We start from the raw sequence: 18,372 nt of genomic DNA, 5'->3' as shown, positions 1-18,372 counted from the left end.
ACACTATTCAATATCTCAGTCAAATAGAAGAAAATATCCAAACCTAATGGTCTTTAAACACCCCCCCCCCTTTTTTTTTTTAATCTTTTAAATTTAGGTGTAATAAGTAAAAGTTGGTGTGCCAATAGAAGTTCTCATGTCTAAGACAACCATTAATAAATAATAATAAAATGTTATCAGACAAGAACCAAATCTTTTTATAAAACAACTTACATAGACTTCAGTTTCACAAAGGTAGATTTTGACAGTAGATCTAAATGCATTAAATATTGTAACTTGTACAGAGTACATGTAAAAAACTCCCCACCCCTTTTTCTCTCACCATGTGTGATCTCAACTTCAAATATTCAACTTAGTTTCCAACTTTTCTATTGACCTCCAAAAGACACCATTGTTGGGATTGCAAGTAAAATAGAATGTAACTCATACTGGCGCAGCGGCTTCCTTTCCCTGTTCAGTGCCTTCTTGGTCCCCTTTGTACCCACCATTCTGTAAAATCTTCTCTTCTGAAGGCAAATTCTTCTTGGCTTTTCTACTACCTTCGACTTTCCACATATCCCATACACGGGTTTTGGGTGGAGGTGTAGCATCTCCAATTGGTGCAACCAGCCCAGGCTTTCCATCATCGATAACACCATCCACCAATCCGTATTCCATTGCCTCCCAAGGATTCATGAAATTATCACGATCTGTGTCATGTTCAACCTGAAAATTATAGAAAAGGGTAATCAACCCATTTGCCAGATATTTGTAAAATATATTGTAATTAGCCGACTGAAGAGAGAGAGCTCAGGAAACCAACCTGCTGCTCAGGCTTCCCAGTGATCCTTGAAAGTATCTTGTTCAGCTTAACTTTATGGTACATCATTTCTCTTATTCTCAACCCCATCTCTGTTGCCTAAATCACAAAAAATCTATCAAGGACTATAAAAGTCTTACAAGACAATCGTACACGCCCACCATGAATACTCCCTCGCAAAATAGAGGTAAATACACTTCAAGAAAGCTCCTACTGTAACTAGAGAAATATGGAATAGAGCCTCACAGAATGGAGTGTGCAATCGAGTCACAAATAAGAAATTAATATAAAAAGACAAGTCATGTATTAGTGGTATATCGGGCCGTTTTTTTTACCAAGTAAAAAAGGATTTCTTCAAACAAAGAAACCATAATAAGTAGACAAGGTCCCATCTAAAACCAAATATTCCCCTTGAGCTCTCCATGTGCAACTTGGCAAATGGAACATACTAGCTTTAATGAGGATTGACTTGTTGATATTTTTCCTTATTTTCAAAGCCTATATAGCATCTCTCTTTCCAAAAGATACCAAAATATATCAAGCTCTTCTGGCATTGTTTGCTTTCTAATTAATCGGATATTTTCTGTTCTTCATATTTTCAATTTTTATAATTAAATCATCCACTTATTCAGTGAGTTTGTCAGTAGTAGTAGTAGTAGTAACTTTGAATAAAGGTTATATATATATATATACAAAATTACCATCAATTGTTAAATTCTCAGGAAAAAGGTGTTTGATCAAACCGAGAAAAGGTTGTCCAAGATGTCCATAATTATCTTTTGAAGGAAAAAATACCAATTTTTGCGATCTCCTAAGATGAGAACTAGAAAGCCTCAGTTGCTCCTCATCCAATTGTCTTCCTTCTAATGTTGCTCACAGTGTTATCACATGCGATCTCCTATTTGGGTCTTCCCTTAGGAGCGTCGTATAATAGTAAGAGCATCTAGGATGGTGTAACTGATAGAATGGAAAAGAAGCTCAGCTCAACTTGTGGAAGGCGAGATATCTCTCCAAGGGAGGTAAGGTGACTTTGATCAAAAGTACATTGTCTAGTATCCCCCTCTACTTCCTCTCCCTTTTCACTATGCATAAGTCCGTAGAAACCTGAATGGAAAAAATCATGAAGAATTTTTTGTGGAATGATAAGAATGGAGGAAGGAAAATACTATATGGTTAAGTGGAAGTTGATTTGTAACTCAAAGAGGTATGGCGGCTTGGGGATAAGAGGCCCGAGGTTAACTAATAGAGCCCTTCTAGGCAAGTGGTTATGGCGATTTGGTGAAGAAAGATGTAGTTTGTGGAGGAGGGTTGTTTGTGCAAAATACGGGGAAAAGAGGTTTGGTTGGTATAGCATGGTTGTAGTGTGCGGAAGGGGATTCTCAAGGTAGATGAGAATTTTGAGAGAGAGATCAGTTTTAGAGTGGGTTTAGGGAATAGGGTGAGGTTTTGGGAAGATAGATGGTGTGAGAATTCAACGCTATCAACTCAATACACCCATCTTTGTATGCTTGTTCTCTGAAAAGATATTGCTCGATTAAACACTGTTTGATTCGTAATGAAATCACTAATTCTTGGGATCTGGGTCTTAGGAGGAATTACAATGATTAGGAGATAATCGAGGTAACATCCCTTCTAAATCTCTTGAATGAAATCCAATTTAAGGAGGGCGATTGGGACAGGTGAGATTGGGTCAAGACAAAGGATAGGAGATTCTTTGTTTGTTCCTTCTACAAAGTCATGCTCCCAAGGTCGGAGATTACTTATCCCGTTTCCCTTATTTGGTCATCTCTTGTTCCCTCAAAGTTTTCCTTTTTCGTTTAACTTGCCTCATTAGAGAGGATTCTTACTTTAGACAATTTGATATCTCGTGCGTGGATCACTTCTAATTTTTGCCCCCTTTGCAAGAGTGATGGCAAATTTGTGGATACACTCTTCTTCATTGCTCATTCCCCCTAAGTATTTGGTCTTTGTTTCATATGTATTGGGTTCTCTCCCAGAATTTCCTAATGATGTTTGAAGGGTGGGCGTATAACATCTTCTCTCATAGGAAAAGGCACCTCTAGACTATTCTTCATGCGGCCATAGCTCGGGGTCTTTGGAAAGAGAGAAACAACAGGATGTTCCAGGGTAAGGACAACAACTTGCATACGACGTATGTGGAGATCTTAAAGCTGCTGTTTTTTGGGCTAAATTAAGCAAGGATTTCTCTGGGTTCTCTTTCAAGGACTTTGTTTTTAGATGGGATAGCCTTTATAACTAGTAGGATCTTTTTTCTTTTCTGTTTTTAGCTTTCCAGCTTGGGGGCTGTCTTGGACTCCTTTGTACTCTCATTTTCTTTCTATTATTTATAAAATCTTATTAAAAAAAAAAAACATAAGTATGCCATAGCATATTTTCCCAATCATCAAAACTTGACCATTTGATGAAAACTTACTATTTTTTTTTTATAGATGTCTCATTATCACCCCCTCCCATTCCTATAACACTTTAACCTATTTCTATTCTAATTTTAACTCTATTCTACTCTCATTTTAGCTTCTTTCTAACTTCTATTTTTATTTTAACAATCTAACTATATTTTCTACGTCTTTTATTCCTCAAATCATCTGCATCAAGCTCAACTAAAAGAATCTAGAATCAATAAGTATGATTGAAGGATTTTTCAATATTCATGAATTAGAATACATCATCCAAGAAGCAAGATTTCAGGTTTCTTTCCAAGTCATTTGAGTTCATGCATTCTTACATGCTTGTTAAGCTTAAACCTACAAATATAATTAATTATAATAAAATTGAAAATACAAATAATGCAAAAAAATATTTTCTAAAATTATTGTAATAATTACAAGTTTTCCAATTTTTTTTTACCTTTTTTTATTAAAAAACACACTAAAAAATATTTTGCATGATATGCGACTACATGTGTTATTGTGCCATCACATGGGGGCATAGCATATGCGATCTCACATCATTGCATATGCTATTTGAGAACACTCTCCATATACAATTCACAAACCTGTCGAGAGATTGGGTAATAAGTTAAAGATGGAGTATGAAAGGAAGAACATTTAATTCAGGGAGCCAAGGCAGCTCACATGCAATCTTCTATTATTTTTTTTTGATAAGTATAAGATTATATAAATGAAGAAAAGAAGATGGGGAGGCTGAGATAGCCCCCAAACAACACACAAGAACCAACAAAAAGAAGGAAAACAAAAATAAAGAGAATTACAAGGATTGACACTAGCTATTACAAATGGTATCCCAATTAAATAAGAAATCTTGAAACCGCACCCCTTCAAACGCTTTGTGCATCTTAGACCAAAGGAACATAAGCCCAATAATCTCTAAAGTCACTGTGTGTAACGAGCTCTCCTTGCTATGAAATACCCTGTTGTTGCGCTCTTTCCAAAGACCCCAAACAATGGCCGATGGAAGGATAGCCCAAAGAAGTCTCTTTCTAGAAGAGAAGATATTCAAACTCCAACCCTCTAACAGATCAAAAAAAGATAAAGGAAGAACCCAATCCACCCGGAACCGGGAGAGAAAGAACATCCAGATAGCGCGGGAGAAAGAACAATGTAAAAGAATGTGATTAACAGACTCCCCATCCCTCGAACAAAGAAAACAAAAATTTGGAGTGACCCAACCCCTCCTGATCAAATTATCCAAGGTAAGAATTCTTCCCCTAGAGGCAAGCCAAACAAAGAAAGACACCTTGGAAGGTAAAAGAGCGGACCAAATAATGGAAGGAAATGAAGAAACCTCACATAACGAGAGCAAACAACTATGAAAAGACTTGACAGAAAATTTCTTATCCTTAGCCTTGACCCATTCTCTCCTGTCCAGCTCGTTCTCCCTGCATTGGATAGAATTAAGGAGACCTAGAAGAGATATAACCTCCATCATTTCCCAATCATTGAAGTTTCTTCTAAATCCCAGATCCCAAGAGTCTGTGACCCCGTCCCTAATCAGACACTGCCTAACTGAGTTATTTTTTTTCAAAGAGCAAGAGTACAAGGATGGAAATTGAGTAGACAAAGATGAAGTTCCACACCACAAGTCCTCCCAAAATCTAATCCTGTCCCCCATCCCCACTTTGTATCTAATCTCCCTATCAAACTTATGAACACCCTTCATGATACCTCTCCACACACTGCACCCATAAGTTCCTCTGGCCTCGTTGCTATACCACCCAAATCCCTTCTCTCCATATTTAGCTTGAACCACTCTCCTCCACAAGTTGTCTCTTTCTTCTCCATATCTCCAAAGCCACTTGCCTAGGAGAGCTTTATTAGTAACTCTAAGTCCTCTAATCCCCAGACCTCCATACTTCTTAGGAGTACAAACCACCTTCCACTTCACCAAATGATATTTTTTCCCACCATTCTTATCATTCCACAGAAAATTTTTCATGAGTCTCTCAATCTTCACCTCCACCGACTTAGGCAAAGAGAACAGAGATAGGAAATAAATCGGGATACTCGTTAAGGTGCTTTTGATCAGAGTAACCTTACCCCCTTTAGAGAGATATTTAGACTTCCAAGTACTCAATTTTTTTTCCAATTTCTCAATAACTCCCTCCCAGATATTCTTACTCCGATACGGTGCTCCAAGTGGTAGACCTAAGTATGAAGAGGGAAGCGACTCACTACTACACCCCAAAGTATTGGCTAGAACTTGAAGATTTGACACCTCGCCCACCCCAAACACCTTGCTTTTCTGGAGATTGACATGTAAACCAGAAATTGCTTCAAAGCAACATAAAAGAACCCTAAGAACTCTCACTTGTTCCCTAGAAGGATCTAGGAACACTATGGTGTCGTCAGCAAATTGCAAATGCGAGATTAAAGGTCCCTCATTGGTTACTTTGAAGCCCGACAACCTCCTGATTTCGACGCCCCTCCTGAACAACTTACCCAAGGCTTCAGTCACTATAAGGAATAAAAAAGGGGATAACGGATCCCCCTGTCTCAAACCCCTAGAGCTCCTAAAGTACCCAGCCGGACTACCATTTACTAAGATTGAAAAAGACACCGAGGTAACACACTTCATAATCCACCCAATCCACTTAGCGCCGAACCCCATCCTCCTCAACATATACTCCAAAAAATCCCAACTCACATGATCATAGGCCTTTTGCATGTCAATTTTACCTAACAGCCCCGCCTTCTTTTCCTTAATTCTAGAATCTAGACACTCATTAGCCAATAACACTCCATCCAAAATCTGTCTGCCCCTAATGAATGCACTTTGCTCAAGGCCAATTAAATTTTTCACAACTTCTTTCAATCTGTTAGCCAAAACCTTGGAAATAATTTTGTAAACCGATCCCACTAAACTAATTGGCCTAAAATCACTCAAGTCAATCGCCCCCACTCTTTTAGGGATCAACGCCACAAATGTACTATTAAGGCCATAATCTAAGCAATCTTTGTCTTGTAACTCCCGAACCACCTTCATGAAATCTTTGGCTATAATATCCCAACAATGTTTGAAAAATTCCATTGTAAAACCATCTGGCCCCGGCGCTTTACTCCCTCCCATTGAGACCACAACTAATCTCACTTCCTCCTCACCAATCTGTCTTTCCAACCACACTCTTTCTTCTTGAGTTAACATATTGAACTCAAGATTATCAGGCCGAGGTCTATTCTCCTCTTTTTCCCTATAAAGCTCTTTGTAGTACCCCACTACCCCATCTCTGATACACTCTTCCTGTTCTACCATGATCCCATTTATCTTCAACTTGGCTATTTGATTATTCTTCCTATGATAATTAGCCACCTTATGGAAAAATTTTGTATTATTATCACCCTCTTTGAGCCATTTGATCCTAGACTTTTGTCGCCAACTTATCTCTTCCATCAAAGCCACTCTTTGAAATTCTAGCTTAATCTCATTTTTTCTCACTCTTTCCTCCATTACGAGCTCTCCCGTTTCCTCCTTGGTCTCTAGCTCATCAATCTCCTTGAGAAGCTCCCCTTTTCTCACTTCTATCCTCCCCACCACCTCCTTATTCCAACCTTTCAATTTCTCCTTCAAATATTTGAGCTTATTCCTAAACACAACGCCTGGATATCCCACCACTGGACATTCACTCCACCAAACTTTGACTAGATCCGCAAAATGTGGTTGCAAGAGCCACATGTTCTCGAAACGAAAAGGAATTGGGATAGTACTACAATGCCCAGCCTCAATAACAATGGGGGTATGATCCGACACTAGACTAGGGGCTGCCGTTTGCACCACATTGCAGAACCTCTCCTCCCATTCCCCACTCATCAAAAATCTGTCTAATCTAGATCTCCTAGGGACAACTTGGTTATTAGACCACGTAAATCTTCTGCCTAGCAAAGGAAGATCCATTAAGGCAAACCTATTCACGAAGGTGTTAAAATCCCTCATTGCCTTAGTGATGCGTTGCCCCCCATTCTTCTCATTAGTAAACCTTATGACATTGAAATCTCCACCTAAAATCCATGGCTTATCCCAATAACCCGCTAGATCCTCCAGTTCTTCCCAAAATTGTTGTCTCTCCCTGCTAATTGTGGGACCATAAACCCCTGAGAAAACCCACTGAAACTCCTCTCTCACACACTTACAAAGAATAGAAACAGAAAAAGCCCCAACTAGGGTATCGATCACTTCAATGAAATCCTTATTCCACATCAAAATAATGCCACCAGCACTACCAATAGCTGGCAACGCCACCCAACCAATATTCCCCCTCCAAAGATCCCTAATCTCCTTATCCTCGCAAACCGAGAGCTTTGACTCTTGGAGAGTGACTAAAAAAGGTCTTTTCAATTTAATAAATGCTTTCACAGCCGCCCTCCTCCTCCTATCCCCCAATCCTCTCACATTCCAAGATAGAATCTTCATCGACATAACAACCAAATAGAGCCCTAAATCCAACCACACAACTCCTCGACCATTATACCACCTCATTAGCCAATTTTGGCCTATAAAACCTCTTCACTGAATCCATAGACGCTACCACAACCACCTCATTCGAATGACCATCCCTGTAGGTTTGAATGACCTGATTGTCTGACCCGTCTAACCCCAACACTTCATCTCCTACTCCACTTTCTTTGCCTAATTCCTGCAATTCTGCCTCGAGCAGAGCTCTATCCTTCGAATCTCCTATAGCTACTCTTAAAATAAGGGAGCAATCCTTATCATCTGTCTCATGAACTATCCCAAATTCCTCTGCCATACTAAAGGCTTGACCCAGCAACCACTCGACTGTTTCCATCTCTGTTTGCGCTAACATTTCCTCCACCTGAACCGCGTTTGGATCTCCTGAACCTCTATCATCCCAATGTCCATCGAAATACTCTTCTGTCTGATTCGAACCAGTCACCTCCACCTGAATCTGAGAAAAGGGAACCTCAGATGTGGAAAGCCGAAGGACATCTCTAGTGGTCTCTCTCAATAAATCCTCTTCTTGAGATAATTCACTGATCTTGGGAATTTCGATCAAAGCTAATGGAGTTTGAAACCTGTTAACTGAGTATGAGGGGGCCACATAAAAACGAAAGGAAGCACAAGAAGAGAAAGAAGTGTAAACCCGCACAGATTCCAAACCAAAAACCCACAGATAATTGTTCAAGAAAGGGATGTGAACTAAAACAGAAGAATCCGTAGATGAGTTTGAAATACCTTTACCAGAAGAAACTCCTCGACTATCCTGCCACGATCCCAAACTGTTCGAGTTCCCTGTAACGATCGACAACCCATGATGATCCCAAAGATCGCTACGAAGCCTGTTCCAAATCTTGGAGACTGGAATAAGAGAGCCTTCTGTGCATGTTTCCTTCATCCTGATCAGCTCCTCGTCATCACTTCCTTCTTTACCATTTTCTGAATCTGATGTAGAAACCAAAAATTTGTAGCCTGCCCTAAAACTCGTTCCCTGTGCCTGCCTTCTTGTCCCTACTGTTCTGCTGAAAGATTGAATACTGGGTAGCTTTGTAAGCGTAGCTACAGAGTCTTCATTCACGCCTTCTCTTGAACGGAAACTACCGCTAATCTGCCCCTCCCTTACCTCCTCTGTTTCCCCCCTTCCATTTAACTTGACCTGACCTTGTGTAAATGAACGCGAGCCACTAGCCCCTGTTCGACTGGAGGAATCGATTAAAACAGCAGACTGCCCTTCTCCTTCCTTTTCCCCGCCTTTTCCCACATTCACCTCCTCCTCGTACACTAATCTTTGATCTCTCTCTCTGATCTCAACCCCTTCGTCACCCTGAAACTCGCCCTCCGTGAGTAGCTCTTCTTCAACCTCGAAACCCCTCCAGACCTCCTGAACTACCTCCTCCTCTGAGTTTGTATCTTTCGGTTTTGGATACTGGGGAGCTGTCCACTTTGACACTCTCCTTACGAACCATTTAAAGAACTTGGATAATTTTTCATTACAACCACAGGCCTGTTTCAGCTTAAGCCTATTTCTTTTGCTTTTCTTCATTCATTTTACAGTTTTATGAAAAGCTAAAAATAAACAGGTAACTACTTTCCACCCTTAGATTCATATCAAACACTATTAACTTCCTGTAAGGCATTCATAACAGCCATTGAGTTACCACCAAAAGTTCCAGTTGACATGAATTAAGAATTATACCATCTTCAATGGAGAAGGGAAATGAATGAAGGGTAGAACCTTTGAATTAAGAATTATATAACCTCCGGCATTTTTAATTAATACATGATTCTACTGAAATGTATTTTCTCACTGGACTCAAGCTGGTGGCATTCCTATAAAAACATTTGTACCCATTGAAACACTGAACTTCATAAAAATTAAAAAATGTTTTCCTTAATGAGTAATAATAAGAGGTCAAAGCTGTCACATCTGACTTCATATAGCCCAAGCGAAAAATACAAGTTGTGCAATCCGAAGACTTGATTTATTGGTTGAAACAAGATGCATAAACTGATACAAATGATTCAATAAAATAACAGTAGGCATTAGCATTTTGAAATGTCATTCTAATCATTGAATCTTTGTCAAAAGAGAACGGGAAAGAAGAAACTAAGCAACTGATGCATTGCTATTTGCTAGCAGTCCAATGACACAATTGTTGCAGGAGCTGATGAAAAGATAATTGTTTAGTGGATGAAAATTTTGAGTAAAGCTCCTAAATAACAGCATTGAGGTACTTAGGATTGAAATTGCCAGATCAAGAAAAGGCAGTGTCATTTATGGAACGAAATACTTGTTGATCTGTTGGGACCAGAGTCACCAAATCCTCATTCCCTGGTGATTTATTGAAATAGTTGCAATCAAATTGCGACTTTTTCTTCATCAATTTAATCGGAATTATACAAAACAAGCCACCTTTTACAGTTTTCTTTACAGAAAAAAATCAAAATAAAACCTAAGCCTCTACACTATCTCCTCTCTTTCTTGGTTTCCCCTCTTCTCAAGTCTCAATCCCTTACCCTCTCCCTATCTGAGTCTCAGGTAACAGGTACTAAGAATACCCATAATTGATAATATCAATGTGGGGTTTGGTGATTTATTATTGTAGTTTAATATGATATTTGATGATACAATATGGGAACACTTAGTAGGAACAATTACACAGCCCTAACCTAACTTTCCAAATTTCGCCATTTTTTATTTTTGAAATTCCCCTTGTTGACTGATCTCTGAACCCTGACTTGGTGAATATGCTTGGGGAAATACTTCCAAGTATGGAAGTTTTTTTCACAACATATCTAGTTATCCAAGGCCTTCCCCTAAAAAAATGACGTAATGTGTGCTTCTCAAACGTATCATCAAATACTAGGTTAAGCAGGGTTAAGAGGGTTGCCTCCTATGCTGCTAAAGAACTCTGGGCTACAGCACATTAATGGAGAAAATTTGGGCAACTGAGAAAAATTTAAAACTAATTGAGATTGCTTGCTTAGTTGAGGACAAAAGCACATACCTAGAGATATTTTATTTATTAGGACATTAGGGTACTTAAGTCATTTTTTTTATTTACTCCGAAAAAGTATGGGACTTCACTTAAGGGTAACTTGTAAAACAGTAACCACGACTAGTAACTAATAAACAAAGTGGAGAGTGCGGCATAGTCTCTTCAATTATAGATTCATTGATGGTGCAATGGAGGCTCCTGATTTCATTGGCACCTTGTTGATGCTATCAGGCCAAAAGAAACCAACACGTGCTCGTTGAGAGAGCTCAGTTTTACGTGTTCTAGGAAATCATTTTCACTAGCCAAGCTCAAACAGTTTCGACATGAAAGATTGAAGATGGCAAGACTGTTGGTTTTTGTTTTTGTTTTTTTTTTTTTTCCCTTTTTTTCCCTTTTTTTCTCTTTTCTTTTAAACATCTATATACAGGTAGACATTTCTAAAACAACGAAGAAGAACTACAAAAATAGAGAAAATTAAGAAAGCCCTTTAGAGAGGAAGGAAGGAAGAAACAATCCTATGAATGCCTCCCTTTGCAAGAGGATGTGCCATACTTTCTGACCTTGACACCAAGAGCACAAGACATACATAGACAACATCAAATCCCGGATATCTTTAACGAAACGAATAAACAGTCCATTTTTCCTTCACTTTCCCAAAAGCCCAACTTAATTCTTAGCTTGAATCCCCTTCAACCATAATTTTTTTTAAGAATAAGCTTTTGGATAGGCATGGACTATATACACCCACTTTTTTGCTCCTTCACCCCCTTTTCCAATAAGTCAGCAAAATTACTCGTCACACCCAAAAGACAATTTTTTCGTTCAGTAGGAAGATTCTGTTCGGTAGGAAGCTACTGAAAATTTACATTGCAACTAGGTAGGATCCTACTGAATCCACCTAAAAGAACTCAGTAGGAACTTACTGAATGAAACTTTGTTTGAATTTTTTTTTCACTAATGAGATTTTCTAACAACTATTACATTAGGAGTTGAGGTTTCCACAATCATTACTAATCTATTTTACAAGTTCTAAGGGTATTGCTTCTTGCAGAAGAAAGAGGACGAGGACGAGGAAATAGAGATTTGGTAGGGATGGTGGGCGAATGCAGTCAAGTGGGTGAATGCATAAAAAAAGTGGGTGTCCATAGTCCAGCACCTTTGGATACCCTTTATCCTTTAAGATGTGCTAAAATTTCAACCTTGGTAAAATTACCTTCCTCAACCAGACCGAACAAACATGAGTAATTCGCCTCTTATCGTCGTTTTCAGTGCTTATCCTGAATACTTGAAAGTTGAACAACATGAATAACCCCTCCACGCTAGAACCCACCCTCAACATTCCTGAGAAGGATCCCGATTTTGGAAGCACCTAGGTTAGCAAATGAGCACCATCAAATCTTACTTTAAGTTCATCCTTCCTAGGGGGCCAAGTCATCGCATGATCAACATGGTATGGAATGAGCAAGCTAGGAGGATTGAAATATTTCCAGACAAATTGCCCAAAATTTTCTGTTGAATGATATTGGAGGAACGCAGAATTGCATCTTGTCAAGTGAAAGTATGTTTCCACTCCTAAAAGGGTAATTTTTTTGGGAATTCACAGTTTTAGAAAATGAACATCATTTTTGTTAGCAATATAAATAGAAATGGTAGTTTGGATCCCCCCTTCCAATAATCTCAAGCCTAGAGAACCAATGGAGTGAACTGGAAAGTGTAACATTAGATACCTCAGAGCCAGATAGAATTATCCGGAAGCCTGCTATTAAAGGTAGGTATTCTCTAAAGTCTGCCTTTAATGCTTTGACTAACAAAAATCCCAAAGTAAGATGATACAAGTTGATCTGGTTCAGTAACAAAATTCCTAGACAAAGTGCTACGATTTGATTAATGCTGAATGACATAAATCCCTAAGATATACTGATGAAGAGGAGAGTGATTAGTAGCTCATTTGTGTTTTCTACATGAACTCAAATGAAGATGAAAATCATTTATGTCAGGGTTACCGCTATGCAACTAAGATTTGGAAGCTGATCATGAGGTCTCTGATCTCCAGAAGTAACTGTAACTGGTAGGATGAGATTGAATGAATGTGTTCTGCATTCAGAGGGAAGAGTACCGACCACATGCATAAAAAAACTAGCATTTATGCTCATATATACCATATCTAGCTAGAGAGATGTAGGAGCGTATTCCAAAATGAATATAAACGAGCAAAACACCTAGAATATCTTATCGAAATGGATGTTAGATAGAGATCGAGTGACACTGCCATTGCAATGGAAGATACCAGCAACAACATAGAGTTTATGGACTCCTAGGGGATTCAAGCAGACTTCTATCACAAAATTCCTCAGAAACTTTATTGGATCAGACCTCCTCCTGTTGGCCACCACACGCTCTATACGGATGGATCTTTGTGTAACCTACGAGGGGGAGAAGGAAAATCATCAGGAATCTAGAGGGGATCTGCCACGACTGAATGTCTAGAGGGAAGAGTCATTTTAGCCCATGAACTTGGTGCTATAACTGCAGGTCTGAGGAAGGCCATGGAGCTCAACATCAATTAGATCCATGTCAGATCCGATTCCAAAGTAGCAGTGGATTGCATCAATGGAGACAGTGAGGTGCCATGGAGAGTCCACAAACAAGTGAGGAGGATCAAGAGTATGATAGAGCAATTTCAAGAAATTGAAGTCCGATTTATTTATAGGGAGATGAATAAAGATGTAGACATTTTAGCTTCCATGCTAGATTCTACAGGTACAGTTGATTTAAATCCCCATGAATTTCCAAATGATCTTAAGGATATTGTAACCAAGGATGCCAATGGGCACAATTATGAAAGAATGTAAGAGGGTATCTTTCCTTTGGTTTGGGGGTCCATTAATTTGAAAAAAAAAAATGGCTAGGAAAATGACTCTGGAGATTTGGATGGAGCATAAGTTTGTGGAGGGGCATTATCTAGTTCAAATTCGAAGGGGAGGGTTTTGGGTGGGAGAGTGACACGGTCACTTCTTCATATGATTGCAATGTCTGGAAGGGCATTCAAGATTGGTGCCTAAATTCAAAAAATGATGGCCTTCCAAGTGTGGAAGGACAATAGGGTGTGATTCTAGGAGAATTGTCAACATGATGTGACCCCTCTCAAGATTCAATTTAACGAGTTAGAGCCATCTTGTCCAAGTTTTTCAGATTATGAGTATTTAGTGGGTTCTCCCTAAGTTGGTTTTGCTCCTTATCTAAATTGTGAACTGGTTCACATTTCAGTTCGTGTTGCTTTAGTATAAACAATGAGCCCGTGATCCAGGTAACATAGAGTAGGATTCTCAAACATTTTAGTTCGAGCAAGAGGGTCCTGTGGGACCTTATTACCTTATTCTATTTACCATCTGCTATGGTTTTTGAAAGGCAATGAATAAAAGGGTGTTTAAAGGGAAGGGGCGTACAGATGGAGTTATCAGCTTTAGTGTTACTGGCATGTTGTTTTAATGGTACAAGATTTATCATGAATTTGGAGGCTTCTTTTTTTGAAGACTTCATATTTGGATTGGATTGTCTTCTTTTGTACTTGTTTTGTTTTCTCAGTTCTTCTGGAAAGGTCTTCTCCACCTCCTTCTGAATGTACTGCTTTCTTTCCTCTTAATGGAAAATTTATGCCTATTAAAAAACTAAAACTAAAAATAAGAACCTAAGAGCTTACTTTCCCTCCAGCAGTTCCAAGTGGTTGATGGATCATTACTCTTGCATTCGGCATGCAATACCTTTTCCCTTTCGAACCAGAAGCAAGTAGAAAAGCACCCATAGATGCTGCAAGGCCAAAGCAAACAGTAGAGACATCTGCCTTGCACAACTTCATTGCGTCATATATTCCCATTCCTGCATTCAGTAGTAAATTAGAAAATGAACAAAAGAAGAGCAAGCGAATTCCTAAAATGTGATATGGAGAAGTTCATAGAGGATTCTATGTCATTGACAATACAATGAACAAGGATTCTAAATAAAACTTAACTAAAACATAAAGGAATAAATTAATTTTGAACTAGAAGCATTCCTCATGCATCATCATCACTATCCTGTGCCAAAGGATAGAAGAAAACAGTTTGTATGGATGGCACATTCCTCTGCCTAGCATATTTCTTTTACCAGTAAAACTAGTTTGCCAAAACCATATTTTGCCCTACCTCTTCCATCTTCTCTTCAATTCTTCCATAAGAAACTCATTAATCTTCACAATTATTCTTTTTTTAGAACCTTTTGGGTGCAGATTCAAGTTATTATCCACTGTTTTTTTGTAAATAAATGAAACAAAATAATATTAAGATTTTGTTGTTTTGTTGATAGCAAAGGGTTAGTTTGGGTTCAAGGGGGGTTTAAACCTAGGACATGGGAACTACACTCCCCATGTCTTCCCAACTTAGCTAAGTTGGCAATTCAAAATTAAATTAAGCTAATATTAAAATATAAGGAATACAATCTGATACATAACAAAAGGTACAAAGGTGGCCTGAGATGACACTGCAGACTTCTTACCTTGTTATTGCAGGGTGGCTTTCCATGGAAATCGTAATGTGGATTATCTAAACTTTTTTCTATAACCAACCAAAAATAGCACTTTCACTGATGAATATTGACCCTTTAATTGTTAAATTATTTAATAGACAAAAAGAAAGAAACCTACACTCTTTTTCTGCTGTGGAAGAGTTTGTCTGGGTTAAAAGTTGCTACAATGAGAGGGGGTTTAAGTGACTCAAAACTTGGTCCAACAGGTGGCACTTTGGTTGTGCATCAAGAAACCTGCCTGGCAAGGATTGATGTATGTTGTGTCACATAGGGTATTGTGTTTTAGATTTTATATATTGGGATGTGTGTCTCATGTCTCAAAAACTAACACAAAGTCATGGGGATTCATGCAAGAATTTTGGAGTGTGACATTGTGCTTCCAAAGCACAAAAATGTAAGGTGATCAAAGTAACGACCTAGCTCACATCTCAATTTATCATCATGATTCCTAGTAGTAGTGGTCAATATGCAGATTACACAAAATTTTATGGGCTAAAATTTCTATATAAGAGGACAAATTTCCTAAAACAAATAAGCTGGAATTAAGTTCATTCCTTAGTGATACCACAAACAAGACCTAGATCAAATGAGTCAATCTATGCATGAGCATCAATTAAGAAAAAAGATGATAAATTTTGTTTAAGGATATCATGCATAGTTGGAATATGTATAAACCAGATCAATCTTACTTGTGATCTACTTGATCTACTGATTATAAAGGAATGACAGAGCTAACGAAAAAAAAAAAAAAAACTACCAAACCAAATGATTGCAAACATACCGGCAGTTACAGAACCACCAGGTGAATTTATAAATAATTTGATGTCTTTTTTCTGGTCTTCGGCATCCAGAAATAAGAGCTGACTAATGATCAAATCAGCAGTCATCTCATCAACCTGCCCATTTTCAGTTACAGAGAAAAAAAAGGGGCATTCAATACATGGGCAGTGAACAAAGTTACCTGAAACCCTGACAATTCACCAACATTTTCAAACTATAAATAAGTTGAGATCACCCATCATAAAGCATGACTCTAAATCCTAAACCTAAATCATTATAAAGGGAAAGTGATCAACGACAAGGAGCTCAGTTATCATAAGTGTTTTGGGCTTAGTATTTATTGGTGTAAGTTGTATCAGGATTTTAATGGGTTTTTCTTTGAACATTTTATTTTTAGATGGGAGTCTATGATTGTTGGGGAAATGTCATGTGGAGATTTCAGAATCCTTTTTTTTTTTTTTTGTTTTTTTTTTTTGGGGGGGGGGGGGGGGCGGGGGAGTGGATTTTTTTGTCCGATTCAGGGGGTTTCAGTCTTTCTAGGATGGTTTCCTCAACCTCATTCCGACAGCACAATTTTTTCTTTTTTAATGAATTCATAACCTAAAAAAGAGAAGAAGATCATCGATTCATTAAAAACCAAACCTCTTCCGACATTTTAAAAAAAAAATGTCAATAAGAAAGAATTAGCAAAAATCCACCCCAGATATTTCATCTTTTAATTTTTTTTTAATTTTTAATTTGAGCATAAAAGAGATGGAAACTGAACCAACCTCCAACATCTTTAGTGTTAAATACAGATTTTTTTTTTTGATAAGTTAAATGCAGAATTAAAAATACTGTAATCAGCTAAACAGACCTCAGATATCCATCCTTCATTTTTAAAAAAAAAAAAAAAAATGATGATTAAAGAGAGGAAAACTAATTAAATCCTTGTACATATTTAGAGCTAAATACAGAACTAAAAAAGCTGTAATCAGCAAAACCCACCTCAGATATTCAATCTTTCAACCAAAAGACTACTTTTTTTCTTGTAAGATAAAAAAGAGGGAAACTAAACCAACCTTTGTAGATATTTAGAGCTAAACACAGAATTAAAAAGTTTTAATCAGCAAACCCCACTTCAAATATTCAATCTTTCAATTAAATAAAAAATAAAAAAATTGAGGATAAAAGAGAAGGAAACTGAACCAAACCCTTCTAATGATTAGAACTAAATACATACAGAATTAAATATCTGAAATCAATAAAACCCACCCCCGATATTCAATTTTTCAATTTTTTATTTTTTTTATTTTTAAAAACAACTTTATTTAGGATAAAACCGAGGGAATTCAAACCCACCCTTCAACATCTTTTGAGCTAAATACAGAATTAAAATCTATAACAGCAAAACCCATCTAAAAGACTCAATTTTAAACCATCAAAGAGAAGATAAGACAGAGATGGGAAAAAGGTTTTTGAACCTGAGAACCCAGAAAGACGATTCTCTGTCGTAGTAACATATTCGAGGTATCGAGCTCATCAAATGTGGGAATCCATGGAGAAGAAGAAGAGTTGGAGAGATTCCAATCTGTGGATAGGGTTCTTCTGGAGCTTTGGATGGGTTTAATGGAGATGGATTTTCTCCTAATTGATGTTGTTGGATTGAAGTGAAATTGGGTCGAGAAACCATGGGTGAAGAAGCATGAAGATTGTGAGGGTGCAGTGGTTAAAGCTAAGCCTCTCTCCATTCTCCTCTCCCTGTCTATTCGACTCTCAAAGATCTTTCAGTTCCTGTAATTTGTAGAATATTACTTGACAGGATTTTGACACGTGGAAAATATGAATAAAATCAAATTTGATTGGTGATTTTGGATATGAGGAGGGAAAAAAAAGTGATTTAGACCTTGACCTAGGTCTTTTCTGAGCGATTAATGAAAATAACCTAAATGCCCTCATCTTCAACCTCTAACCTCTGCTTTGTTTTTCTTCTCCTCCCAAAAATCAGTATGATTTGGGCTCTACATTCAACTTTTTGGGAAAATTACTTTTAACTTATTTGAATCTTGATGGATAGTCTTTGACCGATGATATCAAAGCCTTGGGCTCAAATCTTGTCAACACCAAGTTACTGGACTCATTAAAAAATGGTTTATCAATAATAATAATAATAAAAGATGTGTTTTTAATGATTGAGATCAATAAATCGGTGTCGGCAAGAATTAAACCTAGTTTATGATATCATTACCAATTAAACTAGTTGGCATATTCAAGGGGTTATAAGGATATTGGACTTTTTACCTTTATCTATTTATGAAGATGGCA

General features: G+C 37.8%; 1 protein-coding gene across 1 annotated transcript; it reads right to left on the bottom strand.

Moving 5' to 3' along the window:
* Positions 1-171: 171 nt before the first annotated feature.
* On the bottom strand, positions 172-17,838 carry CLPP3 (CLP protease proteolytic subunit 3). The gene is made up of 5 exons (XM_086447321.1): positions 17,532-17,838; positions 16,070-16,184; positions 14,429-14,604; positions 803-898; positions 172-705 (listed from the first exon to the last, which is right to left on the bottom strand). Exons 1-5 carry the CDS (start codon positions 17,796-17,798, stop codon positions 424-426), a joined length of 936 nt encoding a protein of 311 aa, XP_086303447.1. The 5' UTR covers positions 17,799-17,838; the 3' UTR covers positions 172-423.
* Positions 17,839-18,372: the final 534 nt, after the last annotated feature.

Source organism: Akebia trifoliata, chromosome 7 (genome assembly GCF_017979445.1).
Source record: "Akebia trifoliata isolate Shusen 1 chromosome 7, ASM1797944v1, whole genome shotgun sequence".
In the NCBI taxonomy this organism is placed as follows: Eukaryota; Viridiplantae; Streptophyta; class Magnoliopsida; order Ranunculales; family Lardizabalaceae; genus Akebia; species Akebia trifoliata.
This window is presented reverse-complemented; position numbering and strand designations above follow the sequence as displayed.

What these genes read in the sequence shown, in the direction of transcription:
- CLPP3 (XM_086447321.1), bottom strand. Translation starts at nt 17,798, where the DNA reads ATGGAGAGAGGCTTAGCTTTAACCACTGCACCCTCACAATCTTCATGC. An exon ending in TCGTCTTTCTGGGTTCTCAG is followed by an intron (nt 16,185 to 17,531) that starts GTTCAAAAACCT and finishes GAAAATGGGCAG; the next exon opens with GTTGATGAGATGACTGCTGA. An exon ending in TGGTGGTTCTGTAACTGCCG is followed by an intron (nt 14,605 to 16,069) that starts GTATGTTTGCAA and finishes TACTGAATGCAG; the next exon opens with GAATGGGAATATATGACGCA.